General features: G+C 44.2%; 1 protein-coding gene across 2 annotated transcripts in view; it reads right to left on the reverse strand.

Annotated features, from left to right (window-relative positions):
• The window catches only part of CALR3 (calreticulin 3), a 151,985-nt gene that overhangs the window by 89,753 nt on the left and 46,052 nt on the right, over positions 1-16,180 (reverse strand). For both annotated transcript variants that reach the window (XM_033956499.1, XM_033956498.1), the window contains exon 4: positions 1,938-2,026. In XM_033956499.1, coding sequence (XP_033812390.1) covers positions 1,938-2,026 — 89 coding nt within the window. The remainder of the gene's footprint in view (positions 1-1,937; positions 2,027-16,180) is intronic.

Consider the following 16,180-nt stretch of genomic DNA (forward strand, 5'->3'; position numbering starts at 1 on the left):
GGGATCCTTTTCTTGTAAAGGAAAGATAAACCCTCCTGCGTGTTAACCTGCGTAGCCTCAGCTGGACCTGGGGACTGTATGTACTTTACATAGGCATAAAACATGAAAGCCACAAAATTGGCATCAAAAACCTGACCTGAATCCCAGGGAGATCTTTTAAGGATTCCCTCAAGGGACTTCCCTGACACAGTGACCTTTGCACATTTTCTCTTTGCTGGTGGTGCCGGATTATGAGGAGAGCTGTAAAAGAGATTTATATCTCACTTCTCAAGCCTTCTGTGCCTCTCAGCCTCTTGAGGGCCCCAGGGGACTAAGCCCAATACTCCTGCTCCCCATAACGTGCCACGGCACATGGATGCTCCACAGGCACACATCCAGCACAAAATTGACATGGTTAAACTCAAATCAGGTGTATTGAAGCAAGGGGAGACTTTTAAAATAAAATCAGGAAATCCAAGATGGCTGCCACAGCTGCAATTTTGGCACCAATATCAGTGCGGGGAACTATAAAAACTGAGAAAAAATGTCAAAAGCAAGATTTTAGAAGAGAAGGACCCTCAAGAAAACCTCATAAATCAACTCCACCCTGATGTTTCTCATAGATAATAGGCTGTATTCACTGCTGCCATTTGTTGTGCCTGCATTAGCTCTCACTGTAGCTGGCTGAATAAAAAGCTTTTCTGCATCAAACAAGCAGGATCTCCAGAAGCTTATCTCTTCTGGGTACTTTTTACAGAGGCTGAAACAGCCTGAAACCCTCTACCTCCAGTCTCACACGATTCTTCGGCAGGTGGGGGAGGATATAGCTGGCACCTGCAAGATCTCCCAACTAGTGTGGAGCCCAAATACAGCCTGCGTTCATGTGCTTCAGTTATAACCCAGTGAACAGAGGCTGAACCCTGAGCCAATCCAAGCACGCTGGCCAGACAGATGCCCTGCAGCAAGGGTGGCTGCTGACCCATCAAAACCGTGACGGGCTTTAGTTACAGTACCTGGCCGGTGACCCATCAAAACCCGCGATGGACAAAAACACGCCAAAAATCCCACGCAGGACTTATGCGCTCTGCCTTAAAACAGTTCCTGTTAGCACTCTTGAGGGGGTGTGGGGGGGAGGGAACTCCCCACTAAACTTACATGTGTTTGTGCTCCTGTTTGGGGGTGTGTGTGGAGGGAATTGCCGAATACCCAAAAAACAAAGGAAAATGGCAGTTTCCACTGTAATGGTCCCCAAACCCCCCCCAATGGAAGCGTGAATACTTGTAAGTTTACTGGGGGGGGGTGTTTCACACACACACACATACACACCATTAGAGCGCTAACAGGAACTGTTTTAAGGCCATGCGCATAAGTCCTGCGCATGATTGTCGGCGTGTTTTTGTCTGGCACGCTTTATTTACAGTACCAGGGTGGCCTACCTAGCTAGAAACCTCTGAACACTGAGCCTACAACTTCTCCCAGACAGAGCTGTCCCAGGATTACTGGGAATCTATAGCACCCAAAGCCTCTAAGAAATACTGGATAATACCTGAAAATATGAAATTTAGTAGAGCAGATGAAAAGCCATCTTCTCAACTCGTTTGCAGAAGGAAAAATCTGAGGAGAAGGCAATGCTTGATGATGCAGTGAGGTGGAGTTGAAAATGTAGATGATGCCTTCTGAATACCTTATGGGTAAAGATGCACTACCCACAGGTTCAGGACTCGTGCTTTTTGCACTGGAACCAATATTCAGGGCCACTCAATACTGGCAGTTAGGCAGCCCCATGCAATTTAAGCAGGCATGTACAGGCAGTCTTGCATATATTTTAGAAAAGGCTTTACATTGGTTTTTAGTATAATACCAGAAATGTACACATCATAACCTGGGCATATCAATTCTGATTTCTACATTTTGTTTAAAATGGGCCTTTCACAGCTTTTTTCATTTCCACATTTTACCTTACACCTGATCTCTTTCTTGACCGAATAGTTTTCTCCCTGGTAATGTAAAATGACATGAACTATTTTTCTTCCACAAATATCTGGTCCTAGAGAAAAATGAGAATAATCTGGTCCATTTAAATTATCTTTAACTATCATTTCTTTCCTACCAATAAAACATATTATACAGTTTTAGTGTTTTTAAATATAAACTAAAAACAATATCTACCAATCCCTACCCATCTCCACCCTACACAACATTGACATTGTGGCTTCCAATTCCATCTGTGAGATAAGTATGTGCTATTATAATTTGTTCAATAACATACTGTGCCCCATAGGATGTAAATTTTATAACTATGGATCCCAAATTTTCCAAAAATAAGTTTCCTTTTCCGAGTTCCCTGGGCATCTCTAGCTTCCCAGCTTGCCAGTTGATGCAACTGATTATGCCCGTACCAAAAAGCCAGAGGATCCATACCAGTCCAACTTTGCAAAATACATTTATATGCAATCAAACACATTTTACGACATAGCATCCGGTATCCCCTGTCCATGCGTCCATATGCTGCAGGCAAGTATAGCACCAAATGAGATGCAGTATCTTGTATCAATCCGCCCAACAAAGCTGACATGTAATTCACTATACACATCCAGAACCTCTTGATTTTGAGGCAAGTCCAAAAAGCATGACCAAAGGTATTGTCCATTTATCTACATTTAAGACAAGTGGGGTCTGAATTCCCCCACTATAGAATAATTGCTTCTGGGTAAAGTAAGCTTGTAAAAGAACCCGATAATAGCTTTCCCTTAATCAAGCACTCTGTCAGTTGTGGCAGGGTCCTACTATTAGCTAACATCCCAATTCCCCAAATTAACATTCAAGTCCTCCTCCCAATCCTGACGGCATTTAGTAAAATCTTTCCCAGGTAACAATGTACTTATCGCCTTAAACACCCAGAAACAGTCAAGATCTCATCCCTTTCTGTGGCAAAAAATTCTCTAAGTTTGGCTCCAAGTTGTGCACTGTCGAGGGAGACCACGTAATCTCCAACCTGGCTTATATGTATATTTATATTATAGAGCACATGCATATATTGCAATCTAATCCCTGATCTGCACAAACTACATCCCTAATATGCAGTGTCTGTGTAAGAATGAGTCATCTTGTCTGTGGGCCCTAAAGCAGACTTTACTTTGTGTATATCTATGCCGGTAAGCACCAGTGCTGCATTTATTTTGCCACTATCTGTATAGCTACTAGCAGTCAATGGCAAATTCATATATACTCATCACCGCATCTGTATTCAGTAGCTTAATAAATAAAACAGCTGCCATAAGCAGTCGTACATGTCTGACTGTGCTTCACTAATTCAACACCTCCTGAATCTGGAGTCCTATCGTGCCTCTCGTTATTTTCTATTGGCTTGGTATGCAGTAGATATTTTGATCACCAACATGCCAGAGCAACTGAAGTCTGTGAGGCCAGCACATGAAGGAAATAGGCCTGATACAGAGGAATTGCCAGATGAGCATCCAACAGTAAGCCCAGAAGGGCTGGGGGAAGAACTAGAGAATATGTAGTCAAATATTTTGCGAGAACTCCAGGATGCTAAGCTGGAAATAGCAGTGGCTCATCTGGAAGAGAAGATAAAAGAGAAGTTCAAAATGTTTGCCTTCTATTTGGACTCAGAGGAAGTCCACCTTCTACAGTTAAGAGAATTGGGCTGGTGTTAGATGAGAGGTCCAGAATCCAAACAGTTGAAGATGTTACAGGAAAACGTAGGGGTCCTTTTATTAAGGCGCACTAACCGATTTAGCGCATGCTAAATGCTAAGGCATCCATTGTATTCTATGGGCACCTTGGCATTTAGCACACGCTAAATCAGTTAGCGCACCTTAATAAAAGGACCCCTTAGAAGATTGAGAAAATAGGAGTCAGTGGTTGCATTTAAGAATATTAGTTATACTGGAAGAAAGTGAAGGTGACTCCACAGTAGAATATGTGTGCAAATTGTTGCAGGTCTGCTTTTCATCCACAATGGCTAATAGAATGTGCCCATAGAGCACAAATAAAAACACAGACCAGCTAAACAGGTTCCCTAAAAGAGTAGCCCTGTTAGCTGAAGACTCTGCTCAAATAGTCTGCATCTTCTCTCAGGCAGAGCTGCCCCAGAGCTACTGGGGTCTTCTTGAGCTCTGAAAGCCACCAGATTCAGATAAAAAAACCAAAAATAATAAAATGTACTCTGAGCAGATTAGAAAGACACCATGTCAACTCACTTGCAGAAGAAAAAACTGAAGGAATGCAGTACAGTCCATTGGGGAAGGAGGCGGAGCTGAAAAAAATGTAGATGACATCCTTCTGTAAAGACTCACGGTTTGGAGAAAGTAACCCACTTGCCAGGACTCGTATGCCCTGTGTACCAGAAAGTGGTATGTATTAAAAGAGTGCCTATATATACATCTCCCACTATTAATATATATTTATGGTATTGCGGTATATAAGCTGTTATTATTATTATTAATATATATTTTAAATCATGATAAATATTTTCTTTTGTGCTGATAAACAAAAGCAGAAGCAGGGGGCTAGCCTCGGAATAAGACAAACCAGCAAAAAAGAGGCACGAGAGATGTAACATAGTAACATAGTAGATGACGGCAGATAAAGACCCGAATGGTCCATCCAGTCTGCCCAACCTGATTCAATTTAAATTTTTTAATTTTTTCTTCTTAGCTATTTCTGGGCAAGAATCCAAAGCTTTACCCTGTACTGTGCTTGGGTTCCAACTGCCGAAATCTCTGTTAAGACTTACTCTAGCCCATCTACACCCTCCCAGCCATTGAAGCCCTCCCCAGCCCATCCTCTACCAAACGGCCATATACAGACACAGACCGTGCAAGTCTGCCCAGTACTGGCCTTAGTTCAATATTTAATCTTATTTTCTGATTCTAGATCCTTTGTGTTCATCCCACGCTTCTTTGAACTCAGTCACAGTTTTACTCTCCACCACCTCTCTCGGGAGTGCATTCCAGGCATCCACCACCCTCTCCGTAAAGTAGAATTTCCTATAATGTCTATAACAACCACTAGTTACATTTATTGAAACAACAATAATTGTCTAACAACAAGTCCTTTATCAGGAAGATTGAATGACGTCCCGACTAGGATCCAAGTTTCTGCAACAATGTTGCCTTCTTCAGGGAACCATAAATAAACAGTAAGTCAGACAGTAACCAGGCTGCATATGCACAATAGTGTCCAATAAAAAGGCACCACAGAGCTGAATTCTTTAATAAAGAACTTAAATTTTAAAAAATGAGTCATTTTCTGATATGCTCATGAATGCCCAACTAATTTATTTGGTCCTTTTTGGGGGGAAATTGATCTTCATGATTAGTAGTAGAAAGGGAGAAGGGGGAAAGGGAAAAGAGTAAGAGAAAATGATCTGGGAAATGTGATCTTAGAGGAAGGAAATGGAGAAGAGATCTCAAGCAGAAGGGACCGAGGGATATGAAATGTTGCTACTATTTGGGTTTCTGCCAGGTACTGTGACCTGGATTGGCCACTCTTGGAAACAGGAAACTGGGCTAGATGGACCATTGGTCTGACCCAGTATGGCTGTTCTTATGTTCTTACAGGAATCGAGCAGAGGAAGGGCAGGAGAGAGAGATCAGGGAGAATGGACTTAATATTTAAAAAGCTCTTACTCCTTATCCAAGTTTAAGGCAGGATTTAAATCTTGGCTTTTTACCCAAAACTTTGCATGTTAGAACAGGGTCCTAAATTGCGGACCTGATATAGTTCTTGCAATCATTTAATGATGTGTGGCGGTTTGTTGATTGCTTTGTTGTTTCATTCTACTTGTATAACTCCTTCACCTGCCCCCTCCTATTGAATGCTTACTTTTTATCTCTTCTTCTTCTTCTGTTATTGCTCTCTGCTCAACCTTTTCTTTCCCTCCTCAGAATGAATTTAATTTTTCCTTTTTATTGTGAACCATTTTGATATGGGGATCATACAATACTGCCCTTCTCATTGACTTTCTTCCATCACCCCATTTCCCAAATCCCCACACTGACATGCCACAACCCCTCATCTTCTCACTGTCTTCCTGATTGCTACAATAATCATAGATGCCAACACGTGGAATCTTAATCTGGTTCTCTGGGCACTAGCGAGTTCACCCTATGAGTCTCTGGAATAAGCTTCCTTGATGGACCTTACCATTAAGACGGTGTTTTTGGTGGCAATTAACTCCACCTGGAGAGTGTCGGAACTTCTCGCTTTCTCCTCGAAAGAACTTTTTCTTAGAATTACAGATTCAGGTGTGACCTTACGCACAGTCCCATCTCTCATGCCGAAAGTCACTACCCAGGAAAAGGATCTAGGTATCATTAAGATATGTTGAAACTCTCAGCTCAATGTGTGGCGGCAGCTAAGAAAGCAAATGGAAGATTAGGTTTATACCTTCGATAATCTTCTTTCTGTTAGTCCCTGGTGGATTCCATATGCTAGGTGTTCAATCCCAACCCGCAGTCCAGGTGTTGCAGAAATCTATATCTTTTCTGAACACATGCTGCACTCCTCCTAGTGTTAGACTCAGTTCAATCCCAAAGCTGAGCACATACCTGCAAATCCAGGACAAGGGGGTACGGGGGAGAATCCCCATCAACGTAAATAGCTCACAAACTGGTTTGCTTTGCAAAATATTAACAAGTAATAAACAGGCACAAAGGCAACTCAGAAAAATATTGAGGAACAAATGCAGTATTAACCTGCTGTATGCAACAAACACCCCAAGAAAGGCCTTCAGTAATGTGTGTACTGTTCAGTAAACCCCTGCGAATACGTGGTTTGCGAATCAAGGACTCAGTAATTTGCGGTATTTTCGGACCACCTCTTCCTGGTACTAATGTCATGGTTACACCAATCAGGAGCTGCTTTGACACACTATCTGGCGTGTCAAAGCAGCTCCTGATTGGTGTAGCTTGACTTTAATACCAGAAAGAGGCAGTCAGAAAATACCGCTGAGAATTTCGGGGGAGTACTGTACTCACAGAAACTCACCACAAGATCTTGCAACTGGATGGAAAATCTTCAAGTTTGCAATGAGAATAACCAAGGCAGAAAGGAGCAGGTTATAACTGAGTGAATACAGAGAAGGCAGGTTGTATGGATTCCTCCAGGGACTAACAAAAAGATTATCAAAGGTATAAACTTGATCTTCCATTCTGTTATGTCCCTTTCAGATTCCATACGCTAGGTGACGTACCAAAGCCATGGAGGCTAGGGAGGGTCAGAAGAGCCTTCCCACAAAACCGAGGTCCTGAATAAAATGGCATCATAATGTGCCACCACATCCATTCGGTAAAACTGGGTAAAAGTATGAAGAGAAGACCAAGTAGCCGCCCTGCAAATTTCTTCAGGATGAATCATGTGAGATACTGCCTTGAGAATGACACGGGGAAAAAATCTGTTCCCGTCACTGCACCGTCCCTGGCCCACCATCCTCTGCACTGCCCTGTCACCGCCGTTCCCTTCATCGCCCCGTCACCGTCACCGCATTCCCTTTCACCGCCCCGTCACCGCTACTGCCATCCCATTCACCGCCCCGTCACCGTCCCCTCAGCATCCATATAAGCCTCAGTACTGAGAAACACCATGAAGACAGAAGAGAGTCCTGCCACTACTACTACTGCACTGAGAATCAGTGCCTCTGCCCTGTAGTAAAAACAGAACATAAAATAAATAAATTGACTTGTCCTCCCTTGCAATGACGTGTCCCCATATAGCTCGAATCAGGTCAATTATGCACACTAAAAATGCAGGAGGATCTGGAACGTGAGCACAGGCAGGCAGTGATACAAAAACAGCAGACACCCGACCGATTGCAGGGTTCCGCCATCTCCCTCCCTCCACCTCACCTTAGATGTATTGTAGAGTATGCCGGCTTTCTTTTTCGCCCAGCCGCACGCGCGGCTGCTCATTTGTTCAATATTCTCCTCTGACGCAACTGGAAACAGGAAGTTGCAAGAGAGGAGAAGATTGATCAACTCGAGCAGCTGCGCGAAAAAGAAAGCCGGCATACTCTACATCAGTGTTTTTCAACCTTTTTACACCCGTGGACCGGCAGAAATAAAAGAATTATTTTGTGGACCAGCAAACTACTAGGACTAAATTTTAAAACCCTGTTTCTGCCCCATCTCCGCAAGCTCAGTCACCTCAGTAACTATAGAAAAATAGACAAATATAGTGCAAAATATAGACAGCAGTTATAAATTCTCAAAACTGACACATTTTGATCACTAAATTGAAAATAAAATCATTTTTCCTAGCTTTGCTGTCTGGTGATTGATTTCATGAGTCTCTGCTTGCGTTTCCTTCTGTCTGTGTATCCTTTCTTTCATTTCTTTCTTTCTGCACTCAGGCCCAAGAATTGTCCCTTTCTATTCCCTCCCTCTTTCCTTCCTATGTCCTTAGTGCCCCCGGTGCCTCCTTCCCATGTCTTTAGTGCCCCCGGTGCCTCCTTCCCATGTCTTTAGTGCCCCTTCCTGTCTTTAGTGCCCCCAGTGCCCCTTCCTGTCTTTAGTGCCCCCAGTGCCTCCTTCCCATGTCCTTAGTGCCCCTTCCTGTCTTTAGTGCCCCCAGTGCCTCCTTCCCATGTCTTTAGTGCCCCAGTGCCTCCTTCCCATGTCCTTAGTGCCCCTTCCTGTCTTTAGTGCCCCCAGTGCCTCCTTCCCATGTCTTTAGTGCCCCAGTACCTCCTTCCCATGTCCTTAGTGCCCCTTTCTGTCTTTAGTGCCCCCAGTGCCTCCTTCCCATGACCTTAGTGCCCCTTCCTGTCTTTAGTGCCCCTAGTGCCTCCTTCCCATGTCCCTCTCACTGCTTTCCACATTTTGTCCCACCCCCACCCCCGAAGCCTGCCTGCCTGTCTACCTTTCTCCCTCCCTAGCCAAAGCCAGCCTGCTGCCTCCCTGCCGCTCAAAAAAAAAAGCCTCCCCTCTTTTCTCCTTCTCTTACCGCCATGCTGCAGCTGCTAAAAAGCCGGAAGTCTTCTTTCCGACTCAATTTTGAAGTTGGAGAGGACATTCTGGGCCAACTAGGCAGCGATTGGCTGGCCCAGAACGTCCTCTCCGACGTCAGAATTGAGTCGGAAAGAAGACTTCCGGCTTTTTATCAGCTGCAGCATGGCGGTAAGAGAAGGGGAGAAGGGGAAAAGGAGGGAGGCTTTTTATCAGCTAGCCGCGGGTAACCGCCACCGTGTCATTTTCTAATACTGCCCACGACGCAGCCACACTTCTTATCAAGAGTGCTGTAAGCGAAATCAGAGGCTGCATGCTGCGGGTGATGTAAGTCACAGAAATGACCCTTCGAATCTATCGAGTGATTGAGGACTTGGATACCAACCTACCATGGTGAGGAGCAGCAGTGAGAACAAAAAAGTGATTAGACAGCTCAGAACTCAATTCATCCTTTCCAAATAAAGGAGCAAGATTCTCCGGACATCTAATTTGCAGAAGATCTGATATTCGTGCTCCGAATCTGTCATATGAAATGCAGGCAATCTAACTTCCTGATTGACTTGGACAGCTAAGACCACTGTTGACAAGAAAGAAGGTACAGTATGGAGGAAACACCTGTGTCTGTAATACGAAAAAACGGTTCTCTGCACAAAATAGCAGAAACTCCAAAATACACCATGCTAAGACAACGGTGACCAGAAAAAACATTGTGAACATCAGGTCCAGAAGAAATACATCCTATAGTGGTTCAAAGGGAGCCTCATCAAGGCCCTGTAAAACAATGTCAAAAGTCTATGAAGGGAAAGGAAGACATGGAGGAAACGTCTCCCTCATACACCTGGTCAGATCTGAAAGAATAGTAAGCGAACTAGTTCTTCTATGCGCTCAAAAACACATAAAGCCTGCAACATGAACTTTCAGGGAGGCCACTGCCAGACCTCTGACTAAACCATCTTGAAGGAAAACCAGGACTAGCTAACTGAGAGCCTAATTCCTAGCACCTACTGTGAGAAAAGCCTTCCAGGCTTTGGCAGAAGCCAAAGTAGAGGGTACTTCAAGTGCAAAAGAGTCAAGGTAACTATCTCTGAGGACTTGTTTATTTATGTTTGTGTTTTTATTTTGTTTTACAAACCTATGTATGTAATATCATGTAAACCGTTTAGGCTTTAGATGGTATAGAAATTTTTAAAATAAATAAATAAAATACAGTACCTCCAAATAACCGTTCATCATCAAAGCTGAGTGCTCAAGAGCTATGCCGTAAGACCAAATGCCAAGGGTTCTCCATGGATACCAGTCCCTGACAGAAATGATATCGATGAAAAAAGGAACCGGATTGTCACGTCATGCTAAAGATGTATAAAAACTGCATACCACAGATGGCAAGGCCAATCCGGAGCCACTGAAGACACCAAGCCGGGATGTGTCGCTGCCCAGCAAATGACCTGATAACCAGAGGCTCTGGCGGGAACATCATACATGAACCCATGAGACAGCCAGGGCCAAACCAAGGCAACCAGCCCTAGCTTCCATGCTATTTGTTGACCGAAAAGGTGCCCGGCCTTTGAGAACTCTGCCAAAGCCAACAAGACTCACCAGGGCTAATCCCAGCTCTTGTAAGAGCAGACAGAATGGCTCCAGTGAGAGGAACATGGTTCTGAGACCAGGAACTGTCAGTCTGGAAGACTGCTGGAATATTGTCAACAAGGGATGCTGAGAAAGACAGAAGAAGCTCTTACACCCAGTGGGTCGCTGATCTTTCTGGCCCAAGAGAAAGAGCACTAGAGTTCCCTTGTGAAGTACATATACCACTGCCATGGCATCGAAGAAAAACTAGAAAACTTGTACCACCAGTCTTTCTGATGGGGCTGGAGAGCAAGTAGAGCCAACCAAATTTCTGAAGCTCCAGTCGAAAGGTCAACCAACGTTACAGACAAGGAGAACAAAAGAACATAAGAATAGCCTTACTGGGTCAGACCAATGGTCCATCAAGCCCAATAGCCCATTCTCATGGTGGCCAATCTAGGTCCCTAGTAACTAGCTAAAACCCAAGAAGTAGCACCATTTCATGCTACCCATCCAGCGCAAGCAGTGGCTGCCCCTATGTCTTTCTCAATAACAGACTATGGACTTTTCCTCCTAGAAATTGTCCACTACTCCTAAATGGAGCGGGCCCCACAATGAGCCCACAACCCAACAAGCTGGCATCCATGGTAAGAGTTATCCACTTGGAAAGCCAAAGAAGCCAGCCCTGGCCAAGAGCTAACCTGAAGCCACAGCTCAAATTGCCTCTAAAGGGGGAAAACTCAACGGAGATCATCAAGAGAGGAGGGACTCCCGTCAAGAGCAAATGGTCACTCTGGCCCAGGGGATCACCTCCAAGGAAGCTGTCCAAGCTTCCAGAACATGCAGATAAACCCAGGTTGAGAGAGCCAGACAATCCAAGAGAATTCTATCTGTTGACGAAGGTTCTGACTACTCGCCCTGAGAAGAAAAACACGACCCTGTCTGGAGACAAAGAGAAGCCCTAGAAAATCCAGAGACTGGGAGGACGCCCCGCATCTCTTCTTGAACTTGCCCTCACCTGCAGCAGAGACACTACCACCCCCAACACGCCTTTGTACATCCTACAAGATGGAGCCTGGAGCACCTGCTGTCCCAGGAAGGGTGGATATGGACCCCCCCTGTTGGCGGAGAGCTGCCTCAACTACACTCACTTTGACAAAAGTGCGGGAGCTGTTGCAAGACCAAGGGTGTGGCGGCAGCTAAGAAAGGGGATACGGGGTATGGGGGAGCTGTGAACTGGAAATGCTATTGCAGAACTTGGAAACACAGCAACCTGCGATGCTCTGGGCAGAATGAAATATGGAGGTAAATCTCTGGGAGATCCCCTGGAGACAGCAGCTAGTACAGTGTACTCTGTTGACCATTTGGAAAAGGGGAATTCGCAAGAAGGGGGGGGGGGGTCTACTGTAGAAGAACTAGAATATGTCTCCAAATCTCTGAGCCTGGTAAGCACTAACGCATGCTTACCACAGGTTAAAATGCACTACCACAGGGCAAGTTCAGGTGTCTCACGGTAGTTTTTTTATGTGCGCGCACTGCCCACGCACTAAAAGTATAAAATTTATTTTGTAGCACTGGAGGCGTGTTTAGGGGGCAGAAAGGGGACACAGCAATACTAATCAATTTAGTACGTGAGTCTCATCACCTACAAAAGAGGTGGCAGTAAGGACTCATGCTCTAATGGCCTTGCGCTAATGGAAACATTGGCACATGGCTGTTATTAGAAAAATAAGTGGGCTCACTGCATGGGAAGGGTCAAGGTTACTGATCTGATATGGAGAGTGTGGCATAGTGGTTAAAGCTACAATATCGGTTTCACTTTCATTCTGGAAGAACAAGCTGTACATTTCTTATTCTCCAAGTTAATCTGAGGCATTATCTAATATTGTAGGGTCATGAAATAGTTAACTGTTGTTTAAAATATTACTCTGGCCTACATAGCTGAAAACAGTGTATAATCTATTGACTGCATCTGCCTAAAATGTATGTCCCTACCTTACCACATTGTAAGCTGAATAGATAAGAGTTTGAGTCATGATGTACCCTGCCCTTCTGTACATTTAACTGTTAGAGTTAGATAGGTGTCCTGCTAGTGACCTGCTAGTGTGAGCTTAGAACCAATGAGTGTTAAGAAAAGTAACACGTGAAAAGCTTTTTCTAGAATTCAGTTGTATAGCCAGAAAAATGAATAAATATCTCTGTAACTTCCTGGTTTCGGCACTTCTGAGCCAGCTTGGAGCTCAGGGGTCCAGCATGCATGCTGTGAATAAAACTTGTATTTTCTTCACGCCTCTGACTTTGTGTGTCCAAGTGACCTTTCATTTGGCGCCCGAACAGGGACTTGAAGGTCTCTTGACCACTGGTTACTCGATTGGTCACTTGTTTCTGGTCCTACGGCTGATATGTCTGCTTAGCCGGCTGCCTTCCTTTTGGGGGGTTGGCAGACCTCAGGACGTTGGACCGCTTCAACTGACTTATCTAGTCTCAGTTTAAAGTACAAGAATCTGTATCTGTATCTGTATCTGTACCTGGAGTGGCCACTATCTGGTAAGTGGGGATTGATCATCCCTATCCTGTCTCTCATCTCCTGCCTAGTAAGCCACGTGATCTGTCGCTGAAAAGTTGTGGGAAAGGGATTCTAGGAACTGTTATTTTCTGGTTGAGTAACTGAACTGAAATCTGTTGTGTTTTGTGTGTTTGAGAGTGTCTGAGACGTCCTTGAGGACGAAGCGAGTGTGGACCTGTTAGTACTGCGTTTCCCTAGTCCAGAGATGGGCGGGGCCAGGAATTCAGGGAAGTGTTTTTGTCCTCCATTGCACAATGGGGGGATGTCTGTCTACCTGTGGGGATCCCTTGATATGTTAGCTAATTTTAAAAAAGGAATTTGTCTTTGATTATACTTAACAAATCAACCCTTATTTGTCTGTGCCAGTTAGAATGGCCAATATTTGGTGTGGGCTGGCCCCCTCTGGCTCCCTGGAAGAGGACATAACTCGTCAGGTTTTTATGCATTCGTTTGCTGTCAGTTCCTCTTCCAGTCAGCCAATTTTTGCATTCCAATGGGAAAACCCTTCCACTGGACAAACCTCCTAAGTAACCTGGACCCGTCTACCCCAGGGCTTTAAAATTAGCCCCTCTCTATTCAGCACTGCCCTTGCTTCAGACCTTGCCAAATTCTTCCCTTCATCTGATTCCCAAGTCCTGCAGTATCCCGGGTTCTTTATGACTTCTGTCTGTTCAAATGTATCAGTGAAGTTTAAACTGTCAGTTGTTCACAGCATGAGAGGAGAGTACTTTTCCTTTTGTGCTGATAAGGGCCATGAAGTGTGTAGCACTTCCAATGTGGTTTCTCCTGAAACAGATAAGTGGTTTTGCATTTGAAGTTTTTGGCTATGTTATAAAATGTATATGCATATTCAGAAATGCATATAAACGAAAAATATGATTTCTGGAACTTATATTCCATGCTAAAAAGAAGTTCTTTGTCCAAATTTAGTAGTTATTTGTCTAAATTTAAAAGTTCTGAAAAGGACTACATCTGTAATTTGATCTCTTTGATCTTTAAGCAACTCTCTCTCCTTTGTGAAATTCTGTAGGAAGGGGGAGTAAGTCTCTACTGAGACCCATGTTGATTGTAAAAAAAAATAAAAATGAACAATGTTTAAACTTGTGAGTACAGTAAAACTTTGGTTTGTGAGCATAATTTGTTCCAGAAGTATGCTTGTATTCCAGGGCACTAGTGTACAAAAATATACATACTTGTATTGCAAGCCCTTGCTCGTTTGGAACAGTCACTGCATTCCTGCAGTGTCATATAGAGAGGAACCATTGGCTCAGTTGTGAAAATGTGATGCTTCTATACTGTATGTACGTGTATTGCAAGACGTTGCTGGTATAGCAAGTTAAAATTTAATCATTGCTTGTCTTATAGAACACTTGCAAACCAAGTTATTTGCAATCCAAAGTTTTACTGTATATTCCAATCTTTGTTTTGTATTTCTGTATATAAAAAATGTAAGTTTAGGTATAACAATGTAATTTTTAGGAATGCTTTTGTATTGAAGTAAATATTTTTGCCAGTCAGCTGATAGTGAAGGGACTGCTGCTTTAGAGAGCGCTTGTGTCAGACTACCCTGCTTAGTGGGTGGATCCAGAACTGCATTTAACTTAATTTTATAAGTCAGCTCTTTGGGGTAGGAACCTGATATAGAATAGGGATTGAGAACAATTCTTATGTGTTAGTACACATCTTAAGTTCAATTATTTTGTACCTTCTCTAATCTTTTGTAAACCACATAGCTCTTCACGGTATTGCGGTATATAAACTGTTATTATTATTATTTATCTGAGTCTTTCAGATAGTGGGTCTGCCTTTTAAATTTTCCTGTGGCCATATTTACATTGATTTCAAGTATGCCTTCCTCGTGTCACCTACCTTGGCTTTCAAATCTCCAAGGGTACCAGGTCCCTTCCTACACCGAGGTCTAGGCTGTCTGTAGTCTCCCTGTCCCTGATAACTGCAAGGCTCTGAGCACCTTTCTCAGTATTGCAGGATACTGTCCCATCTGGATCCCTGATTTCTCTACTATTGCTCGTCCTCTGTATGATTCCACCAAAGGCGCTGACTCAGCCCCTTTTGTCTGGACCCAGCTTCAGGAGCGGTCTTTTCGCTGCCTCCAAAAACTTCTGACTCAGGCCCCTGCCTTCTGGCCCTTCTGCCCAAGAAGCTGAGCTTTATGCCCTCACTTCTGCCCTGCGCCACTCTGCCTCTCAGTCTTGCAATATATATACTGACTCCAAATATGCTTTCCTTAACTTGCATTCCCATAGGGCCATCTGGAAACATCGAGGTTTCATTATAGCCTCCGGCCGCCTGATCCATCATGCTCCCCTCATTCTTGACCTTCTTGAGGCCGTACAACTACCCTCACGTGTTTCTGTTATGCACTGCCATGCTTACAGACGCGTCTCTCGTGGCAATGCCCTTGCCGACCGCACAGCCCGAGCTGCCAGTCTCTGCCCCCTCTTTCGGCTCCTCTGTATACAATCATTCCTTTTCTGGATTCCCTTACACCCCAGTACGCTTCTCAGGAACAGACTTGGGCATGCATTATTTTGGGCCAGTCTGTCCTGAAAGGGGGGTGGATACAAAATGCGCCAATTCAAGTGCCAATCCAGACCCACACACTGATACTTCAAACGCAAGCACAACACCCTCATAGTTATTCCTCAACACCTGGCCCTCACGATTGTCAAAAGATGCCATGATCTGGCACACTCTGGAGAACCCGCTATGATAATTGACTCTCAAGAGACATTTCTTTATCAATCACCTTGATCAGCTAGTCCGGAATATGGTCCGACAGTGTGTTGTCGGTTCTAGAATAAAATTCCCAATCAGATGACTGCCACCTCTTGGATACCAACCTATTGGAACATATCCAATGCAGGTTCTGTCTGTAGATTTTACCCACATGCCCATTTCCCGTTCCCTCAGTCACTTCCTAGTCTTCACAGACACCCTGACTAGATGGGTCAAAGCCTTCCTTACTTGCACTGAACGCGCCAGAGACGTAACCAAACACCTCCTGAATAATTCCTTGCCTTGATCTCCTTGTTTTTATAGGCAGTGACAATGGCCCTGCTTTCATTGCCGATGTTGTCCA

This window comes from Geotrypetes seraphini, chromosome 8, assembly GCF_902459505.1.
Source record: "Geotrypetes seraphini chromosome 8, aGeoSer1.1, whole genome shotgun sequence".
Lineage (NCBI taxonomy): Eukaryota > Metazoa > Chordata > Amphibia > Gymnophiona > Dermophiidae > Geotrypetes > Geotrypetes seraphini.